We start from the raw sequence: 18,954 nt of genomic DNA on the forward strand, positions 1-18,954 counted from the left end.
ACGAAATTATTATAGTAAGTATTTGAAATAATTTTTATATCTAGTGTTAATATTCGAACGATTCTACTAGCAAAATTAACGATTCTATTAATATAATTTATTAGATAAAATTTAATATTTTAAATAAATAATTTCAATGATGCATGAAGTATTATTTTATATTATTGCGAATATTCATGAAAATTAGAAGAGGGCGCCACATATTGATAAATTTATTTAATAAGTAATACTTACATATTCAACGTTCTTCGAAAAGTACAGATCGATTAGTGGATCATATACGCAATTGAGATAGTTCAGTGTTTTTACGAACGTTAGTTGAAGTATTTTCACTCGGAAGGGTGCGTGTCAAAGTAGTAGACACACAACTGCTAATCTCGTGGTTACATTTTATTTTCACGAATATCTTAGGAAATGTACTTTTTCGGCACATTGCTATGTAGCACGTAAATGAAGCGACGGCGTATAGCGCGGTCGCATATCAAAAGAATACTACCTATAGGAACGATGAGAATGGCGCGCAAATGTTGCGTGCGTAGCTGTGAGGCTGATGTGCAAGATGCGCGTGCTAAAGGGTTACCGCTTCATAAATTTCCGAAAGATATTACTTTAAGAAACAAATGGTTGACTAGTGGTGGATTTGACGCGAATTTTAAACCTTCACCAGGTCAAGTTGTTTGTCACAGACATTTTAAACGAGCTGATTACGAAGCTGCTAAAGGACATAAATTACTTCTACGTAAAGGTAGTGTTCCGTCGGTTTTTGCAGATTATGACAATCATCCGGGTGTGTATCACTTAGTATTTCTTTTTATAACATTTATATATCATATTATATATACTATAACATGTTTTTATTGTTATTGTATTTTTATTCAAAAGATAATCTTCAAAGATATATAAATAATGTTATATTTAAATATTTTTGTGATATGATTTAATGTTTTTTTTTAAATATAAATTTTAAAAAACGATAAAATATATATCGAACAAAAAAATTACTAATATATTGTAATCATTGAAATAAGTAATCATTGAATAAGAAAAATTTTATGATTATAAATTTACAAATTATTTTTTTATAAAATTACTTCTAATATAATTTATATGTACATTTTTCTACATTTTTTATGCATAAATCTATGTGTTAATTTATTGACAATTTAGAATATATTATATTACTTTAAGAATTAGAAAAAACTTTCTATCATTTATAGATAATAATAATCAATAATATTATAATTTAATGATTTTTTCTATAATTTCATTTTTCTTTATTTATTATTATCAAAATATGATATATTGCTATATGTATAGAATATTGTAGTTTTTTCCATATAATTCAATATGATATTTCAATATATTTTATAGATATAATTTATAGATATAAATAAACAAAATATATAAATATTCATTAAGACATTCATTATATTAAAAAGTTATAAAAATTTAAAGAAAATGATTTATTTATCAAATTTGCTTAGATTTATGCTATTAGATTTTCAAATTTAGAAAATATATTGAAGTAAAATATATAAATTGTTATAAAGAATTGATAATCAATAAGATATCATAAAAATAATCTTTTTAAAATAAATTCAAAATCTCTTATTATTTAATTATTGACTGTATCATTTTAATAATTAACATAATTGTTTTATTTTAAATTATAATGTCATAATAATTATAAATCTATTATTGTTCTTATTTTATTTCATATTTTTTTATAATTTTTCAAAAAAATTTCAAACAATTTATATTTATGTAACATTTATTTCTTATTAATATAAAAAATATATTAATAAAGTTGAAAAAATCTAGAATATTTTATATTAATAATAATAAATATACAATGATATAATGAACATTATATAATAATATTTTATATTAATAATTATAAGTTTGCAATAATATAATGAACATTATATAATAATAATAATAAATGATATATATATTATGTAAATATGATATTTGATAATAATTAAATAATAATTATATCTTCTATTGTAAATAATTGATTAATTAATTATCAATAAGATAAAAAAAAATATATATATATATGGAAAATATATTTAAAATTTTTAAAATTATTTAAATTTAATAATAGTATTATTTTTTGTGATTTAGATTAGATATAGTTTTATATTTTTATAATATTCAATTATTTTATTATAATTTTTTTATATTATATTTTTTAATAATATTATATAATTATGTTAATAAAATAATTAGACAATATAAATAATAATTATTCATTGTTATTTAAATTAAATATTTTATTTATAAAATGTTTTCTCAAGGTATACTTAAAACTTTATATATATTTGAAAATTATTGTTGAATAAAACTATAGAAAATATTATTTTCTTAAAGTTTATAGTTATATATTTTTTTACAGATCCTGTAATAATGTCTGTAAAATCATCAACTTCTTATGCACAAGAAGATTTAGATCTTATTAATTCTGAAATTTTGAATTTAGAACAATCCATATCTCCATTGAATTCTGGTGCCAGAACACCAAAATCCGATAGCTGTGGAGAAACATGTTCTTCTCGACCAGAATCATCAGCTGATTCTTTTAATTTATTAGATTCAACAGAATTAATTGATAATGGATGTAAAACTTTGAATATGAAAGAAGAGAATATATCTCCTATGAAACATCAAGAGATAAATAAAAATTCAGAAATAGAAGTTAACACTATGGCAGTGCAATTAGGTATTGTTGAATCTGATATAACAATGAAACATATACAAAAGGATTTAGTTATTAAAGAAGAACTAAAAAATATCAAAATAGAAGATGAGAAAACATCAGAAGAATTAAAGCCAAAAATTTTTAATCGAGGAGGATTAAAATTTTTTCCTGGAGCCAAATTAGAAGCAAAAGATTTTAATGAAAAATGGTAAATATTTATTTTAAAGTCAATTAATTATAATTAATTGATTAAATATATTGATATAAAAATATAAACAAATTTTTATAAATAATTATTTTTTACATTGTAGGTATTCAGCAAAAGTAGTTGAAACTGATTGGGATGAGCGAGAAGTCCTGATACGTTTTGATAAATGGAGCTCAAGATTTGATGAATGGATACCTATGGATAGTTCTAGATTACGTGTATTACAAACACAATCAAAGTAAGTCAAAGTAAAATTTCAATAAATCTATTACAAAATTATTTGAATTAGTAGATATAAAAAATAAAAAATTTTATACATAAATAATTGTTGATCTGATTTATTGTATAAAATATGTTCTGAATTACTTATAGATTTATTTTTTTTTAAAGCGAACAAACCTGGAATCTACCATCTCTGTAAGTGGATATTGTATAATTATTAGCTAGGTCAAAACTTGTATATTTTATAGCAGTTTTTATGCAATTATAAAAAATATTAAATTATTTTATTTCTTATAAAGTCAATAGTAATTTTTTTATTTTTTTCTCATCTCTTTTTAAATCTGTTATGTTATATAAAAATTTCTTATACAATTTTTAAGTTATAGATAATTATTAATTTTATTTAAATTATTATTAAAAAATTGAAAAAAAATTTGAAAAATTTTTTACTTTTATAAAAAATTGTCATTTTAATTAAATAAGAGGAAAAAAAATTCTTTATATTTAAATATTATTTTGCATTTCATATTTATATAGAATGAATTGATTAAAAGAAGTTTTTTTTTAATAATTAATTTTAATTTTTAATTTGATATTAAGAAAAAACTTTATGAAAATTATATTTGAAATATATTCTTTTCTTTATTACTCTCTTCATCTCTCTCTCTCTCTCTCTCTCTCTCTCTCTCTCTCTCTCATTTTGTTTTTTAATAAATATTAATATATTTATATCTTTTAATAAATATTAAAATAAATTAATAATATAAATATAAAATTAAAAAATAAAACAATTCATTTTTCAATTGGATTTTTATATATTTTTGTACAATGTTTAAATATTGTAGAACAAAATCACTACTTATAAATTGAATTAGAAATTGTTTATTCATTCATATATATTTATTATAATGATAAATCATAACTTTTTGAATATGGCAATAAATCAATTTAAATCCTTTAGGGAAGCAAAAATGAAAGACTTTTCAGTAGGAGAAAGGATTCTTGCTACATGGGCTGATGGTAGAAAATATCCAGCCAAAGTGAATGCCGTCTTGGGAAATGGTAAGTGATCTAACCTTAACTGCGTACTTGTGAAAATTACTTATACTGTTGGTTTGACGTTTCGTGATAAGACATTTTTCTAATTCAAGAAATGTTGATTTTTTAATTATAAATTATTTTTACAGATAGATATGATGTACTATTTGATGATGGATATACAAAGACGATTAAATCGTCAAAAATGACAAAAATCGCTGCAACACCTACAAAGGTACAGTATTTGTAATAAGGTTATGTTATATTATTATTAATATAAAATTCAATTAATTATAATTACTCTCCTTTTTATTATTATTATTAAAATAATTTATAATAAGAATTGATTTTTAACTCATTTTAATAATTTAAAATGTTGAAAAAGTAATTGTAAGAAATTAATTAGATATATCTTTTTTTAAAAATCATTAAAAAAATATATAACAATTTTATAAATATATAATAAATTTAATACTTATTATTGAAATATATATTTTATTCATAAATTAAAATTTTTTATATTATGAATTTTTTTTCTAAATGAATCTATATAAATTTTACTTTATAATATAATTTATTCATTATAAAATAAAATTAGTATAAAAATAGATAAAATAATAATTTTTTATATTACAAAAATTAAAATTTATTAGATGGAGTCAATAAAAATAAGAAGAATAAATAAAATTAAATTTTACTATATTGTTTATAATAGCAATCTAGTCAAACTGAAGAATACATAGGAAGCAAGCAAGAAAGAAGAGATAAAAAAAGGAAACATACAGTGATGGAGTTATTTCATACACATTATAGGAAACGTTCAAAAAATGAAACGGATAAATTAACAAAAAAGGAAGGAATTACAGTTAATGAAAATGCAGAAATCTTTTCAGAAAATAAAATTGACTTGGATGGTACGTTATTTGGGCCTTGTTATGACCCAGGCACAGATTTATTACGAGGATTTGATACTAATGTATCAAAACTAAAAGCTTATTCTAAAAAAAATAAAAAAGAAGTATCTAAAAATGACATAGATCTGCTAGAAGATGTAGGACCTGAATGGGTAGATGGAGAACCACAAGGAACTGAATCTTATATAGTAGATGGAAATGATGGTATGTTAAAAGAAAAAAATTGTTAAATATTATTTTTTTTTATATAATATAATGATATTGATGATAAATAAAATGTACGATATATTTTATTTTTGTAGGACCACGTCGATCAATAATAGTGGCAGATAAAAGATTACCACCTGGATGGCAAAAACATTTTACTCAAAGAAAAGCTGGTACATCTGCTGGAAAATGGGATGTTTTATTTCTTCATAAATCTAGTGGAAAAAAATTTAGATCAAAAAATGATATTAGGGCATTCATGGAAAATCAAGGACAATTTGATTTTGATCCGGAAAAATTTGATTTTTGTATTCATCGGAAAAAGAAGAACCAAAGTCAAAAAATAAAACAAGATATTATTGTGGATGCTCCCAAAAAAATAAAAACGTTATTACCTAAAACAAAGGCAACTCCAGTAACTGACAATTCTTTGCTTGTTCCTACAAACACACCAGTTACAACTTTAGTATCTACATCAACTACATCTATTACAGATGGTGGTAAGATTCCATTTTTCTATTATATTATTATATAATTCATCAAATTTTATTGAGGTCACTTTTTTATGCTTGCATGTATTAGGAGTAATTTATTGTGAGTATTAATAAATAAATTGTATTGTTTTTGTATTAAATTAAATAAAATCAAATAATCAAATAAATATTAATTTAAATTTACAAATAAATATTATTTATAATAATAGAAGAATATATATATAAATTTTCTTTAATGTTGTTAGAATGTAATTTTTAATTTTATTTGTTAACAGCTGTTTTTATTGGTGGACTTCGAGTAGAAATGGAAGACAGTGCTTATAAATGTCCAAAAGAGGGATGTAGTAAAACATTTCGAAAAGAAAATCTTTTACAAATGCATATAAAACATTATCATCCAGAATATTCAAAATTTTTGGGATGTACTCCAAATGTTGCAGATTTAGCATATGCAAGAACAATTGGAGAATCTGTTGAAGATATTATTCCAAAAAAATCAAATAATTTGATAGAAAAGTGTAATAAATTTGGAAAAAGAAAGTTTATTCAAGATAGATCATTATATGTTTCATCACCATCTGTAACAAATACCATTCAACCTGCATCACCAACAGTAACTATACCAATGGGAGCAGAAATAGAGGATGAAATAGATCAGATAGAAAAATGTAATGATATGCAAACAGAAGATATTAAAATAGAAAGAATGTCTCCAAATTCTAGTCACAGTTTAGATATGCATGATGAAATCGAGAAAAAACGAGAAGATACGTGCGCAATGTCACCTGGAACATTATTTGATTTGAAAACTAAAGAAGAAAAAACGCAAAGTGGAATTAAAACTCTACTTCCAATAAGACCAGCTGTATCTTCCGAAGCACAGAGAATAGATAGATCAAAATCTTTAGATGAGACTATTCATATTGACAAATTGAAAGGTCAAAGGAAACGACAATTATCAGAATATAGTTCTGATATATCAAATAAGGGTAAAAAGCGGCATGGTACATATAATAAAATATTTATTTTATTTTAATTATTTTAATAAATTAAAAGTAAAAATATTATTTTATAATAGGTATTCAAGAATTTACAGATGAATACGGTGATTTGGACGATAGTGCGATGGATTTGGAAGGAGGAATACCTACTACACTCATGTATAGATATAGTCGTAGAAAATCAGATTCAAGAAGTGATGAAAATAGTCAAAGTAGTAAGTTATTTTTTATTTTTAATAATTGTAATTTTATATTGAATGCTATTTTTTTTAATTTTGCTATTTATCTCTTTGTTATAAAATATTATAATTAATTATATTTTATTATTTTATTTTTCTTTAGGTCAATTAAATGATTCTCGTATTGAAAAAGATGATTCCTTGAAAGGGAATATTGGTAAAAAAGATACTAATGATGGTGAAGGTATATTCTTTATTTTTTCTGTGTTTTATTTTATTTTAAATCATTAGAAATTTATATCAATATCATAATTTATATTAGATTTAAAAGTATTTCTATTCAAAGATTATATTTTTATTTTTTATATTTTTTTTTAATATTATTTATATAATAATATTTATTTCATAGTTTTTTTTTTTTTTTTTTTAAATATATTTATGCATAGATTATTTTTCATCTCAGAGTGAATTTTTTTTTTCTTTTTTTTTCTTTTCTTTTTCTTTCTTTCTTTTTTTTTTTTTTTTTTTTGTAATGAAAAACAAATTTTTGTAGATAATGATGGTGTTATGATGATGATTAATGGTGAAATGGTAAAAGTGGAACAACTTCGTAGAGAAGAAATAATAAATTGTACTTGTGGATTTATGGAAGAAGATGGTTTAATGATACAATGTGATCTTTGTTTATGTTGGCAACATGGTCATTGTAATGCAATAGAAAAAGAAAAAGATGTACCTGAAAAATATGTTTGTTTTATTTGTCGCAATCCATATCGGCAACGGTTATCCAAAAGATATTTTCACGATCAAGATTGGATAAAAGAGGGAAAACTACCAACGTTATCTAATCGAACAAAAAATCAGCATCGAGTTAATGAAAGAACGGCTATGTTAAAGCGTTCTTATGATTTAGTTGCAGCACTTTTGCAAATACAACAAGTTTTGCACAGTTTAAGGGTGAAAATTAATGTAGCTCAGTAAGTATTATAGTATTATATATTATAATTATATAAGTATTATATAATTATGTATTGTAATATGCATATCAAATTAAAAAATATGAAAAATTATTAATTATAATAAAATTTATATAATAAGAAAAAAAGATCATCCAAAATTATATCTTTGGGCTAAAAATTGGGAGAAAATTGAAGTATTAAAACCAAATATGACACCAGTACCAATTATGGAAATTATAAAATCAGGAAAAGATTGTATAGATACTACAAATGAAAGTTCTCATCGAATCGAAATAAAAACGGAAACGAAATTCAGTTTAAAAGATGATCATGATGAAAAATCAATAGCTTCAGATTCAGAATTAATGAAGATATTAGAAGAAGATAATATAACTTCAGATGAGTCTAAAAATACTGGTAAAAAAGAAGATCTTGTACATCAAAATAAGAGTCATATTCTTCTTGATGCACTTACAAAAAATGATACTATTGAAACCAAATATAAAAATTCAATATCTTCAGAAATTAAAGCAAATACAGGTAAAAATAGAAAAAAAAATCTTAAATCTTTATTTATAATTGAAAAATAGTATTTATTTTTCGCATTTAGATTTATTAACCAATCAATCAAATTTATCTGAAAATAATGTATTTATCTCAAATACATTAGCAAATGACATGCATGAGGAAGAAAATGAAATGTCAACACCATTGCAACCTTTTATACCACAACCAGAAGCGCCAATTGATCCAGGAGAATGCCGAATGCGATTATTAGAACATATAGAACATTTTCAAAAACATATAGATGCAAAATTAACGTATATTGAGGCAGAAATTTGTGGTTGGTAAATTTCGTTCAATTTTGTTATATATTATAAAAAAAATTATTTAATATTTAATATATTTTTATAGCTTTAGAAACCATGGATCCTGAAGATTCATCTACCTCAGATGTTCAACCTCGAACTAAACAAACAGTTCAAATGCTTGTTCGAGATTTAAACACAGTACGAAAATTAGCTGCTTTGTGTTGAATATTTTTAGAAAATATTTTTAAACAAAATTTATGGAAACATAATTTGCATTTTGTGAAATTTCTGAATTTTTTGAAGTTTAAACTTTTTTTTTTATTTTTTGTGATATTAATTATTATGAAAATAATTCTAAATTGATTTAATTGAATTTTAATTAAGACCTCTAATTAATATAAATAATAAAATATCATATTACTGTATTTTATATTGTACATATAGTAAATATATGTTAATTCTTATTTATAATGTTATAATAGATATAAATGATAAATTGTAATTATATTGTAAAATAATGTTCATTTTATTTGTGTATAGTTATAACTAAATTACAAAATTATATGTAAGTATACTGTTATCATTATATCAAAATTTTATATTTTTTGAAATAATATGAAATTGTTTTTAAAAGAAATGTTACAAAAAGAAATATATTGTAATAAACATATTCTTTTTATAACATATATTTATTATTTATAACATATAACATATATTATTTTAAATATATTGGAGTCTTTATTTAAATGTATTAAACATAAATTATTAATGAAAATATTAAACGTCATTTTTTTTATTTTTAATTGTTTAAATATTTCATTTAATTTATATAAAAAAATTTCATGAAATATATAATATCATGAAGATAGATCATATTTATTGAATATAATTGAGAAATAGGAATAGATTAAAATATTGACAAATTTATTTTTTGATAAATTTTATTTTATGATATATTATTAGGAAGGGAAGTACTTGCCGCCATCATAGTTAGCATGGTGGATGACGTCAAAAAGAGTAGTGATGTACAATCACATAGCACACGAAAACAAAGACGGTGAAAACATTGTCAGTATTAAGAAGAGAGAACAGAAAAGCATGTATGCGCACGCCTAAGAATGAAAAAGATAGTAAGAGGGTGCAAAGGAGGGAGAATAGAGGCGTGCAGCAAGCAGTACGACAGGACGTAGAACGGCCGCTGCCGTGGTGTTTGGGCTCGGCTCGGTTGTGCCGCATCCGTTATGACGATACGATAATCCAGCGCTTAGCGCTGTGACCGTGTTACTTGCCATTATTGACATTTATATTTTATGAAAAGTTCAGAAAGAACGTGATGGAGGTTTATTGTTTTCTAATTTGATTGGTAGACTGTTTCTTCGTTGATCGTTAGAATTCATTCATACGCCATGTGCCATTGCTCTACGTGTATTTCCTTTCTCCCTGGATTGTATTCGGTTAAATTTTCATAAAAATATTCTTCTAACAAGTTTGCCGGTGAATTATTTTAATAAAAATTTCTATTAGTGATCCTGGTGTTTTGTGTTAGTGTAAGTGCAACGAGTAATTTTTTCTTTTTATACTTTTAAATTTTTATACGGCTTAAATTGAAAGTCAAAATAAGAACAATAACGGGAGGAATAGAAAAGAGGATAGACGGTGCATTTGCTGAGTTTAAGTAGGAAAGATATCTCATAAGGAGCGCAAGTGGCGTATCAAGATGGCGCATAATTTGGCACCGAGCGTCAACTGTTCGCTCGACGACATTGATCTGAATGCTTTGAAAGTACGTAAGGGTTTTTAATGTACTTTATTTATCAAATATAGATCTAACATTTAAAAGCAATTATTGTTAGAAAAACATGAAAGTTACTTTTTATATCCTATATAAACACAAAGACACCATAATTAACCTCATAAGAATAAACGATGATTATTATTTCTTGGTAATAGTATAATATAAAGAAGGAAATGAAAGAATAATTTTTTTGAATTTTTGATCATGATATTTCTTAGTTGTCAAATTGAAAGAATTCAAAGTTATTTTATTTACAACATTTTTATATATCATTTATTTTGAAGCGTTTTATATAATTATCAAAAAATTAAATCAAATACTATTATGAACAGATAATATTTAATTTTTATTTAAAATAATAATATAATTAAATAAATATATAATTATGATTATGAATTTATTATTTTAAAAATAAATTTTTTTTATCATATGAATGACATACACGACATATATTGCGTATGCGGGTGAACACCAATATATTTTCATATACAAATTAAACAAATATATAAAATAAACAATATATTATATCTGATTTTATATCTGATATATTTTAATAAATATATTTGTAAATTAAGAAATATTTAATTGTAATACTATATAATTTTATTTTTATGATAAATTACATATTAATATTATATTGAAATAGAATATTATTATTATTTAAATAATAATAAAAATTTATATTTACTTAAATTATTTTATTTAAATTAATATAAATTTTTTAATATAAATTTAAATATTTAATTTTATTTAATTTATTTTATATATATTTTATATATTATATATATTCTGAAATATATTTTTAACAAAAATATGTGCATATATTATGTTATAGGAACCTGCAGGTATCTTTGAATTAATTGAAGTTGTTGGAAATGGAACTTATGGTCAAGTTTATAAAGTAAGTACATATTAAAAAATTTAAACATGTTATGTGTATATATATATGCGTATGTGTGTGTGTTTATAATTGTAAATGAAAAATGAAAGAAAATGAATAAAAAAATTTAATAAAATAATAATCAAATATATCAATAATCAAATAATAATATACTACTAATCAAAAATATACACTTCAATAAATTTAATTATATAACAATCATGTTTGTTTAAATCTTAAAAATTTCATATCGTGACATTTAAATTACTTGTAATTTTAAAAAGTATAACATTAAATTTTTATTTTATAAAAAAGAATTTTATTTTATTAAAATAATTATATTTTAATAATTAACCTCACAGTAAAAATATTCAGTTATTGATAAACCAATTCAAATCTTTGAATATTATATATATATTAATCTTTTTCTCTGTTTATATTATATTTATTCATAATTTTATTTATTTTTATACACGTATCAAAAATCTTTATAAACTACTATAAACTACTATTATAAACTATTCATAATTTTTTTTATTATTTGTTGGAATCAAAAAATTTATATTGATGCTAAAATATAATATAAATAAATATAAATATTTTTAAATAGAATAATTAAATATAATAAGTGAAAAAAATTATATTATTAACATAAGAAGCATTAACATATTTATTATAAAAGTAAATGAATAAAAATTATTTATTTTATTTAGTCAATCCATTATATCTTATATAATATTATTTTGATATTATTGACAATTAAATTTTTTTAATGCATTTTTCAGAATCTCTTCCTGGATAATTTATAGATAAATATATAGTTGTTTTTTTATTTTTTTTTTTTAATTTTTCGATTTTTTCATATTCTAATTGGATGTTTTGTTTACTTCTGATATAATTTTTTATGCTATCATATACGTTTCCTTTATGTTTCATTTATATATCAATTTTTAGTTTTGATAATTTTTCAAGCATATAATTCTTGAAATATTATTAGTTATCATTCATATGAATATATTGTTTTTTCTTCTTTCTTTTTTCAAGCTAAAAAGATATTTATATATATAAATTTTTTCAAAATAAAAGAATGTCAATGTTCTACATATTTTACATTATTTCTCTTCCTATTATTATTAATTTTTTATTAAATTTATTACTTAAAGTCAAGGAAAATACAAACAAAATACTTGTTTTAATGTTATATTTATTTCCAATAAGCAATAGATAAATGCTAGAAATCTAAAATGAAAAATATCTAAAAAATTGATGAAAGATACTATATATATAAATATATATAAATTATTCAAAGATTTTAATAAAAAACGCTAGAGAAAGAAGCTGTTACATCTAAATTTTTTTCTTGATCAATTTTCGTCACATGTAATTCACAGAATGATTTTTATTTATATGCATATATTATGTAAATATATTAAGTATCATTACTAAGAATTTAAAGATAATAAGTAGTTCTTATTTTAATTTATCAATAATAAATTATTGTTCAATAAAGAAATATTTTTATAATCTTCTGATATTTTTGTATGAAATTGAAAAAAATTTAAATGCATAAATCGTATAAAAATATATATATTAATATTTTCAATTTTCTGAAAAAAAAAAAAGAGTCACAAATTTTACAACTAATTAGTCAAAGAAGATAATTATTTATTTCAAAAAATTCATTCGAATTTATCTTTGGTGAAATATTTAATTGAAAAAAAAAAAAAAAAGAAAAGAGAAATGACGCAATGAAAAGCAAATTTTTTTAATTAAAAGGATGCAAAAAATGTAGTAGTAATATTTCAATATGAAAAACAAGGAGAATTCCAGCAACAATGATATCATGTAAAAAATTTTTTTCATATTTTAAATTATCATATATATTAATTAACATTTTTATAGTGTATTGATATGAATTTAATTTGATTGTTTATTTTATGCAAAGCTTATCATAACAAGTAGAATGATACATCTTTATTAATTTGATTATTACGACATAATTAATCGTGTTGGTCAAAAATTAATTTTTTATTTTTATATTGACACGAGGACAATATTATGATTCTTATTTTTCGTGTATGTGTGCACGATGATAAAGAACAAGGGGGAATGAGGAAGAGTGCGATGACCTACTATTGATGACGACATAGAACGAATGAAACAGCCACGCGCATGAGTACAAACGATTAAACGTTCTGTTGTCAATTTGTACTTGATTATTTATGTATTTCATAAAAGTTAACAAATATTAGGAAAATCACTATGCCAAATCCTATTATTAAGAATCTCATATAATTGAATTATATATAATCGTTAAAAACTTATATATAATACGTACAAATAAAAATTAATTAATCACAATAATTTTATAGATGAGTATCATATTTCAATTTAATTTCATCAGTAGATTATATATTATTATTATTGTTGTTGTTATTGTTGTTACAAACGTGTTATAAAAATTTACAAAAAAATTACAAAATTTGGGGCTTAACGTATTAAAAATATTATTTATGATATAGTCTAGAGATCAAAATGATTTATAAAGCGTATCCACCGATATTCGAGATAAAATTAGCAGAAGGCGTGAAAAATGTGATTCATAGATCTAAGAAACGTATTCTTGCCAATCACAATGAAGGTGCAATGTGGTCTTATCAATATGAAATACATTTATACGACTAGAGTGCAATGGTGTGGAATGAAATATTCAAATTATTTTATTTATTCTTCACCTTATACGAGTTTGAAGGTCATTAAAATCACACATGCTTGAATTTGTTTTGATATAGTATCTTCATATAGTATTTCGTTTAAAAAATTCAAAATTCATTCGTTCGTTTATTATTATTAAGAAAAATAATGATTATAATAATACGAATATTTCGTACAATAATGTAATAACGTAAATTTTATCTTTTATGTTATGCTACTAAAATAAAATATCGATTTTTTTTTTTTTTTTTAATTTTTTCAAGGTCATTTATTTTATCTCGTTTTAAAATTAAAAATTATGGCTTGAAAACGAATTTTCTTTAATAATGGATATACTTTCAAATTATTTTTTATACGACATTTCATTTTTCTTATTTTTTTTTTTTCACGTTTGATTTATTTTTTCATTTTTTTTTTTTTTTACATGGATATATCAATGATTGTTACACGTTTGTTGAAAAAAAAAAAAATTATGGACGAAGACTTCTTATTTATATTGTAAGTAAATTAAATTAGTTTCTAAAATATTGTCGATCGTATTATAGCAGGTAATTACTGGCACATTAAGAGGAAATGTTTCTCCTCATTCATAAGGATGAAATTCTTTGTCGATTCCCCAATGTGTGGGAAACATATTGCTGCCAAACTCTCTTTGTTCCCACAGTTTTCTTCTTAAATGAGATACGAATTTAACATAATTTTTGCAATGAATGTGACTTGTTTCCAGTGCCTTCATCGTTCTTCTTCATCAGATGTTCACAATGGCTGTAAAAAGTAAATATCGCGTGTCGCGCATATCTTTATTTTCCAACGAAGCGTTTTCACTTGGGAAAACTTACGTGTCGATAAAAATAGTAAGGCAAATTATCGAATAATAATGATTTCTTCGATTTCTTTTTTTTCTTTAGATGTCATTATTATTCGTCGAAGAATGCATTTTTTTTTTTTTCGTATTTTTATTAAATTATTATTATTAGAAAAAAAAAGAAAGAAATCTTCTTAATTACTTCTTCTGACAATTCCATCCAGTTTTATTCAATATTTGCACGAAACGTTAATAAAAATTTAATCCTCGTAGGAAAATAATATTTCACGGTATATTTTCGTGTATAAACCGTAGATTATTCCTATCTCTTTTATATTCTCGCTTTTTTATTTCCCATTTTTTTTTACTCAATCGTTTTTAAAATTAATTAATCATAATCATATATTCGCACGTATGCCTCAAATTTTCCTCTCCGCTCTTTCCTCGTTTATTACATTATTGCGAAACTTTTTTCACGATTTTTCGTTATTCACATTGTTTATCTTGTATATATGTATGTATGTATGTTTCCTTCATTGATACGATCACGATGGATCTGCATCCTCCCTCCCCCCTCCCCCCTCCTGTTACACGGCCTCCAATTCTGTTTAAAAGCATAAAAGCGGCCTGTAATCGAGGATGATGCAAATCTCAATGGAAATTTTGCTATGTCTCTTGTTGATATTTTAGCGAATATATTTTAGGCATTGGCGCGTCGTAGAGCCATCGTTAATAATTCGAATTCGTATTTTCGAGTTCTCTATTCTGAAATATGTATCTATAACTCGCGATAAGCGGTAATTTACGGGGTATGGATGGAGGTACGGGGGCGGAGTTGGGAATGCAGATAGATATTTGTGTTGATCGAAATTAACACGATATTGGAGAAAATTTGCGGAAAGAGAAAGTGATAAGTGGAATATTTGGTTAAATTGAGGTGGCACACAAATAAAAATTAGGAAGAGATAAATAGGAGTGAATTAAGCAATGGATGGATGATTTTTCCTTAGAATGTAAATGAATGCTTTTTACTTATATATTTTAATTGTAAGGATAAATTGTATGTAATAATAATTCAATTTTTTTATTTTTCAGGGTCGGCATACCAAAACTGGTCAATTGGCAGCCATTAAAGTTATGGACGTCACAGAAGTAAGTAATTTTTTATTAAAATATAATTATATCTCTGATCTTAGATCGTTGATAGAATTCTCAATCAGAATCCTCTTCCAGGGGGCTGTTTTTTTGTAAAGAGTAATATTTTTAGCTGATGATTTTGTACCCTTTTAAAAACTTTTTTTGTCATATGTAGGAGAAGGAGAAGGAGAAAGCCATTTGAATATTAAAAAAAAGGGAGGTAAACGCCTAGATATAAATTATCATGGATAAAAAGTACTTTTTTTTTTTTAGTAAAATTATCTCCTTCAAAAATTTCATCAAATTGCTGCATCCTTGAATGTCTTTCCTCATGAAGAGATTACAAATATTGATTATATATTAAATCAAACAATATATAATTCTGGCCACCATGATACGACATTATAATTAACGTTACTTAAAATAAAAGGACATATATCTAACTAATTAGATCCATTCGCACGCTTCATTTCGCTTTCTTTCTTTTGTTCAAGCTTTCTGCGACGGTAGGTCATAGTAGTTGTATAATAATAGCTATATATTTCATGCATCACTACACTTCTTACAAGTCTATGAATGTACAATCACTATTTATATTTTTTTTTATTATGATTAACCATTTAATTAAATTTTAAAAAATTGGTGAGATCATACATATGGTGTATCTTTGTCATTATTCTTGTTATTGTTATTTTCTAGAACGGATGTGAACAAGATAATAATATTTATCTATCTCATTACAATTCCTTATCTGATAAATGTTCCAGTTTTGATAGTCTCATTGACTTTTTTCTTTATTATAAAAGTTAAAGGAATCATACCGTGATTCATGGATTTAATTTTGCAACATTAAAACCATTCAAAAACTATAAATATTACAACCATATTACAAAAATCTTGATATATTCTATAAAAATTGAAATAAAATTCTATGTAATTTCCAAGGTTTGTATATTATATGCTAAGAAGATTCAAAATTAATTTATTATTGTGTTATATAAAATTAATAAATAAGTGTATCATGATTATGTAATAAACATGAATAAAATATAAATTTTTAATAAAAGTGATCTTTTTATAGGATGTATGAAGATTTTTGTGAATTACTACTGTAATCTCTTAAAGAAGAATACTTCTGATTATCGTAAACGAAGGATGTACGATAATATATCAACTTTAGATCAAGTATTTTAGAACGTCTTTTAGAGATAGTTGCACTGAATGAGGGAAACAGAGAAATAGAGAAGGAGAGAATGTGCGAGAATGCAAGGATAAATGATTGTGAAGAATGCGTGCACTAGTCAGTTGAGAAAGAGTTGGAAATGAGAGTGTAGAGTTAAAAGAGAGAGAGAAAGAAAGTTTTGCAGAGAGTTGAGTTGTTTTAAATGAGATTTCTTATGTTCAATTTTTTTTATCGTATTCTTAATTTATCATTAAGTACATATAAATTTTATTATTCCATTCAATATTAAATATTGAATATTTGTTTCTATTCTTGCAAGTATTTCTATTTATATTATCTGGTCAGATAAAAGAAAAGATTGAAGTATTAATAAATGTAATATTAATTTCTAGTTAAAATTATTCACTTCTTTTTATCTATCATTTTCATGCAGCTAGATTATCATGATAAATAAAAATTCCTTTGTGATTGATCAAATTAATTTATTTATCAGATTTGTAATCATTATAAATACATCTTTTCATTTTATTTCAATGAATTATTTTATATTATAAGCGATCTTCTGCAGATCTGCTAACCCAATACAATACAAGATATAGTGAAATTTTTTTAATTTTTTACTTAATTCATTCCAGATTATTTCAATGAAGAGGAATTCTTTTCATTATCTAATCTGATCATCGATTATGACTATCTTCTACGAAATCAGGTTTCTCTTTATATTTATGAATAAGAGGGATATAGTCTGGACACGTAAGTTAGGGTGACTCAGGTTTTCAGGTCAGTTGACCTGGCTGCGATGCTTGTAAATGAAGTTAAATTATGGAAAATCGGAAAAGAAAAAGAAAGAAAGTGTTTCTCGTCCTGCCAATGCACTCATCAGTAAGGATTCTTAAGGTCCCATAACCCAATGTCATAAATCACAAAATGGTTCCCAATTTGTGAATCATGGTCTCTGAGGGTGTTGAAAAGTATTTTTTCTTTTTTTTTTAATTAACAATTTTCAGTAGTTATTAATTTTAGTGGAAAAATATAATAATACATGCATTGCTATATTTTACAGAAGTATCAAGGTGATCCTCTCGATTTTTCTTACCTTGTATGAAAGAAGGGGGTCGCAAGTTACTTGAATATTACAGAAAGAAATCGCAACTCGAAACAAGTTGGGAAACATTGCTATAAATGCTTAGGAATTTTCTTTTTTCAGATATTTGTTCTTTGTTAATTCAGATGTTTCTGATTCAGATATTTGTTCTTTGTTAATTGGGATAATCATTCTTTTTTTTTTTTATCCATTTTCTGAATCTTTTTTTTTTTTGTATTTTAGATAATTTATTTTGCGACACTAGATAGATATCTAATCTAATTAAATCAATATCGGTATATCTGTTTGTTGTAACGATCAATACAATTGTGTAATATATTGATTTTTAATCGATTTAATAAAAGTAAAGATAAAATTGACACATGTAATGATAATTAATGGTAATTTATTTTGTAAATCATTGAAAATGAAAAACATTACATATATTTAAATATAAAAAATTTAATCAGAGAATCAATATTTCTTATCAAAATTATTTTATTTTGAGAGAAGAACATGTTGCAATCTAATAATAAATTTTATCTAATGCATTGCCTTTGAAAATTTAAAACGACCTTTGACTTTTCAATAGATCATGTGCTTTCATTTAGCTATGCGCC

At 23.0% G+C, this 18,954-nt stretch overlaps 2 protein-coding genes across 26 annotated transcripts in view; both read left to right on the plus strand.

The window, feature by feature from the left end:
* Window positions 1-226: 226 nt before the first annotated feature.
* Window positions 227-9,124, plus strand: LOC725950 (PHD finger protein 20). Of its 9 annotated transcripts, none has more exons than XM_006566137.3 (16): window positions 228-787; window positions 2,399-2,909; window positions 3,013-3,147; window positions 3,300-3,326; window positions 4,093-4,193; window positions 4,319-4,404; window positions 4,885-5,287; window positions 5,386-5,790; window positions 5,873-5,884; window positions 6,060-6,773; window positions 6,863-7,000; window positions 7,128-7,208; window positions 7,518-7,941; window positions 8,063-8,463; window positions 8,534-8,767; window positions 8,839-9,124. In XM_006566137.3, the coding sequence occupies exons 1-16, from the start codon at window positions 451-453 to the stop codon at window positions 8,958-8,960; spliced, it is 4,131 nt and encodes a 1,376-aa protein (XP_006566200.1). In that variant the 5' UTR covers window positions 228-450; the 3' UTR covers window positions 8,961-9,124. The 9 variants fall into 9 exon arrangements, with proteins under 9 accessions (XP_016770085.1, XP_006566200.1, XP_016770084.1 ...); XM_016914595.2 differs by having other exon boundaries at window positions 6,060-6,788; window positions 8,534-8,771; window positions 8,839-9,003; XM_006566136.3 differs by having other exon boundaries at window positions 229-787; window positions 6,060-6,788.
* A 657-nt stretch (window positions 9,125-9,781) lies between these two features.
* Window positions 9,782-18,954, plus strand: part of LOC413504 (serine/threonine-protein kinase mig-15) — a 31,096-nt gene continuing 21,923 nt past the window's right edge. For 7 of the 17 annotated variants that reach the window (XM_026443104.1, XM_026443110.1, XM_026443106.1 and 4 more), the window contains exons 1-3: window positions 9,784-10,518; window positions 11,366-11,431; window positions 16,026-16,082. In XM_026443104.1, the coding sequence (XP_026298889.1) occupies window positions 10,453-10,518; window positions 11,366-11,431; window positions 16,026-16,082 (189 nt within the window). In that variant the 5' untranslated portion in view covers window positions 9,784-10,452. Of the gene's footprint in view, window positions 10,519-11,365; window positions 11,432-16,025; window positions 16,083-18,954 lie in introns of all 17 variants that reach the window. The other 10 variants (XM_026443116.1, XM_026443119.1, XM_026443117.1 and 7 more) reach the window with 3 other exon arrangements.

This window comes from Apis mellifera, linkage group LG10 (assembly GCF_003254395.2).
Source record: "Apis mellifera strain DH4 linkage group LG10, Amel_HAv3.1, whole genome shotgun sequence".
Taxonomy (NCBI): domain Eukaryota; kingdom Metazoa; phylum Arthropoda; class Insecta; order Hymenoptera; family Apidae; genus Apis; species Apis mellifera.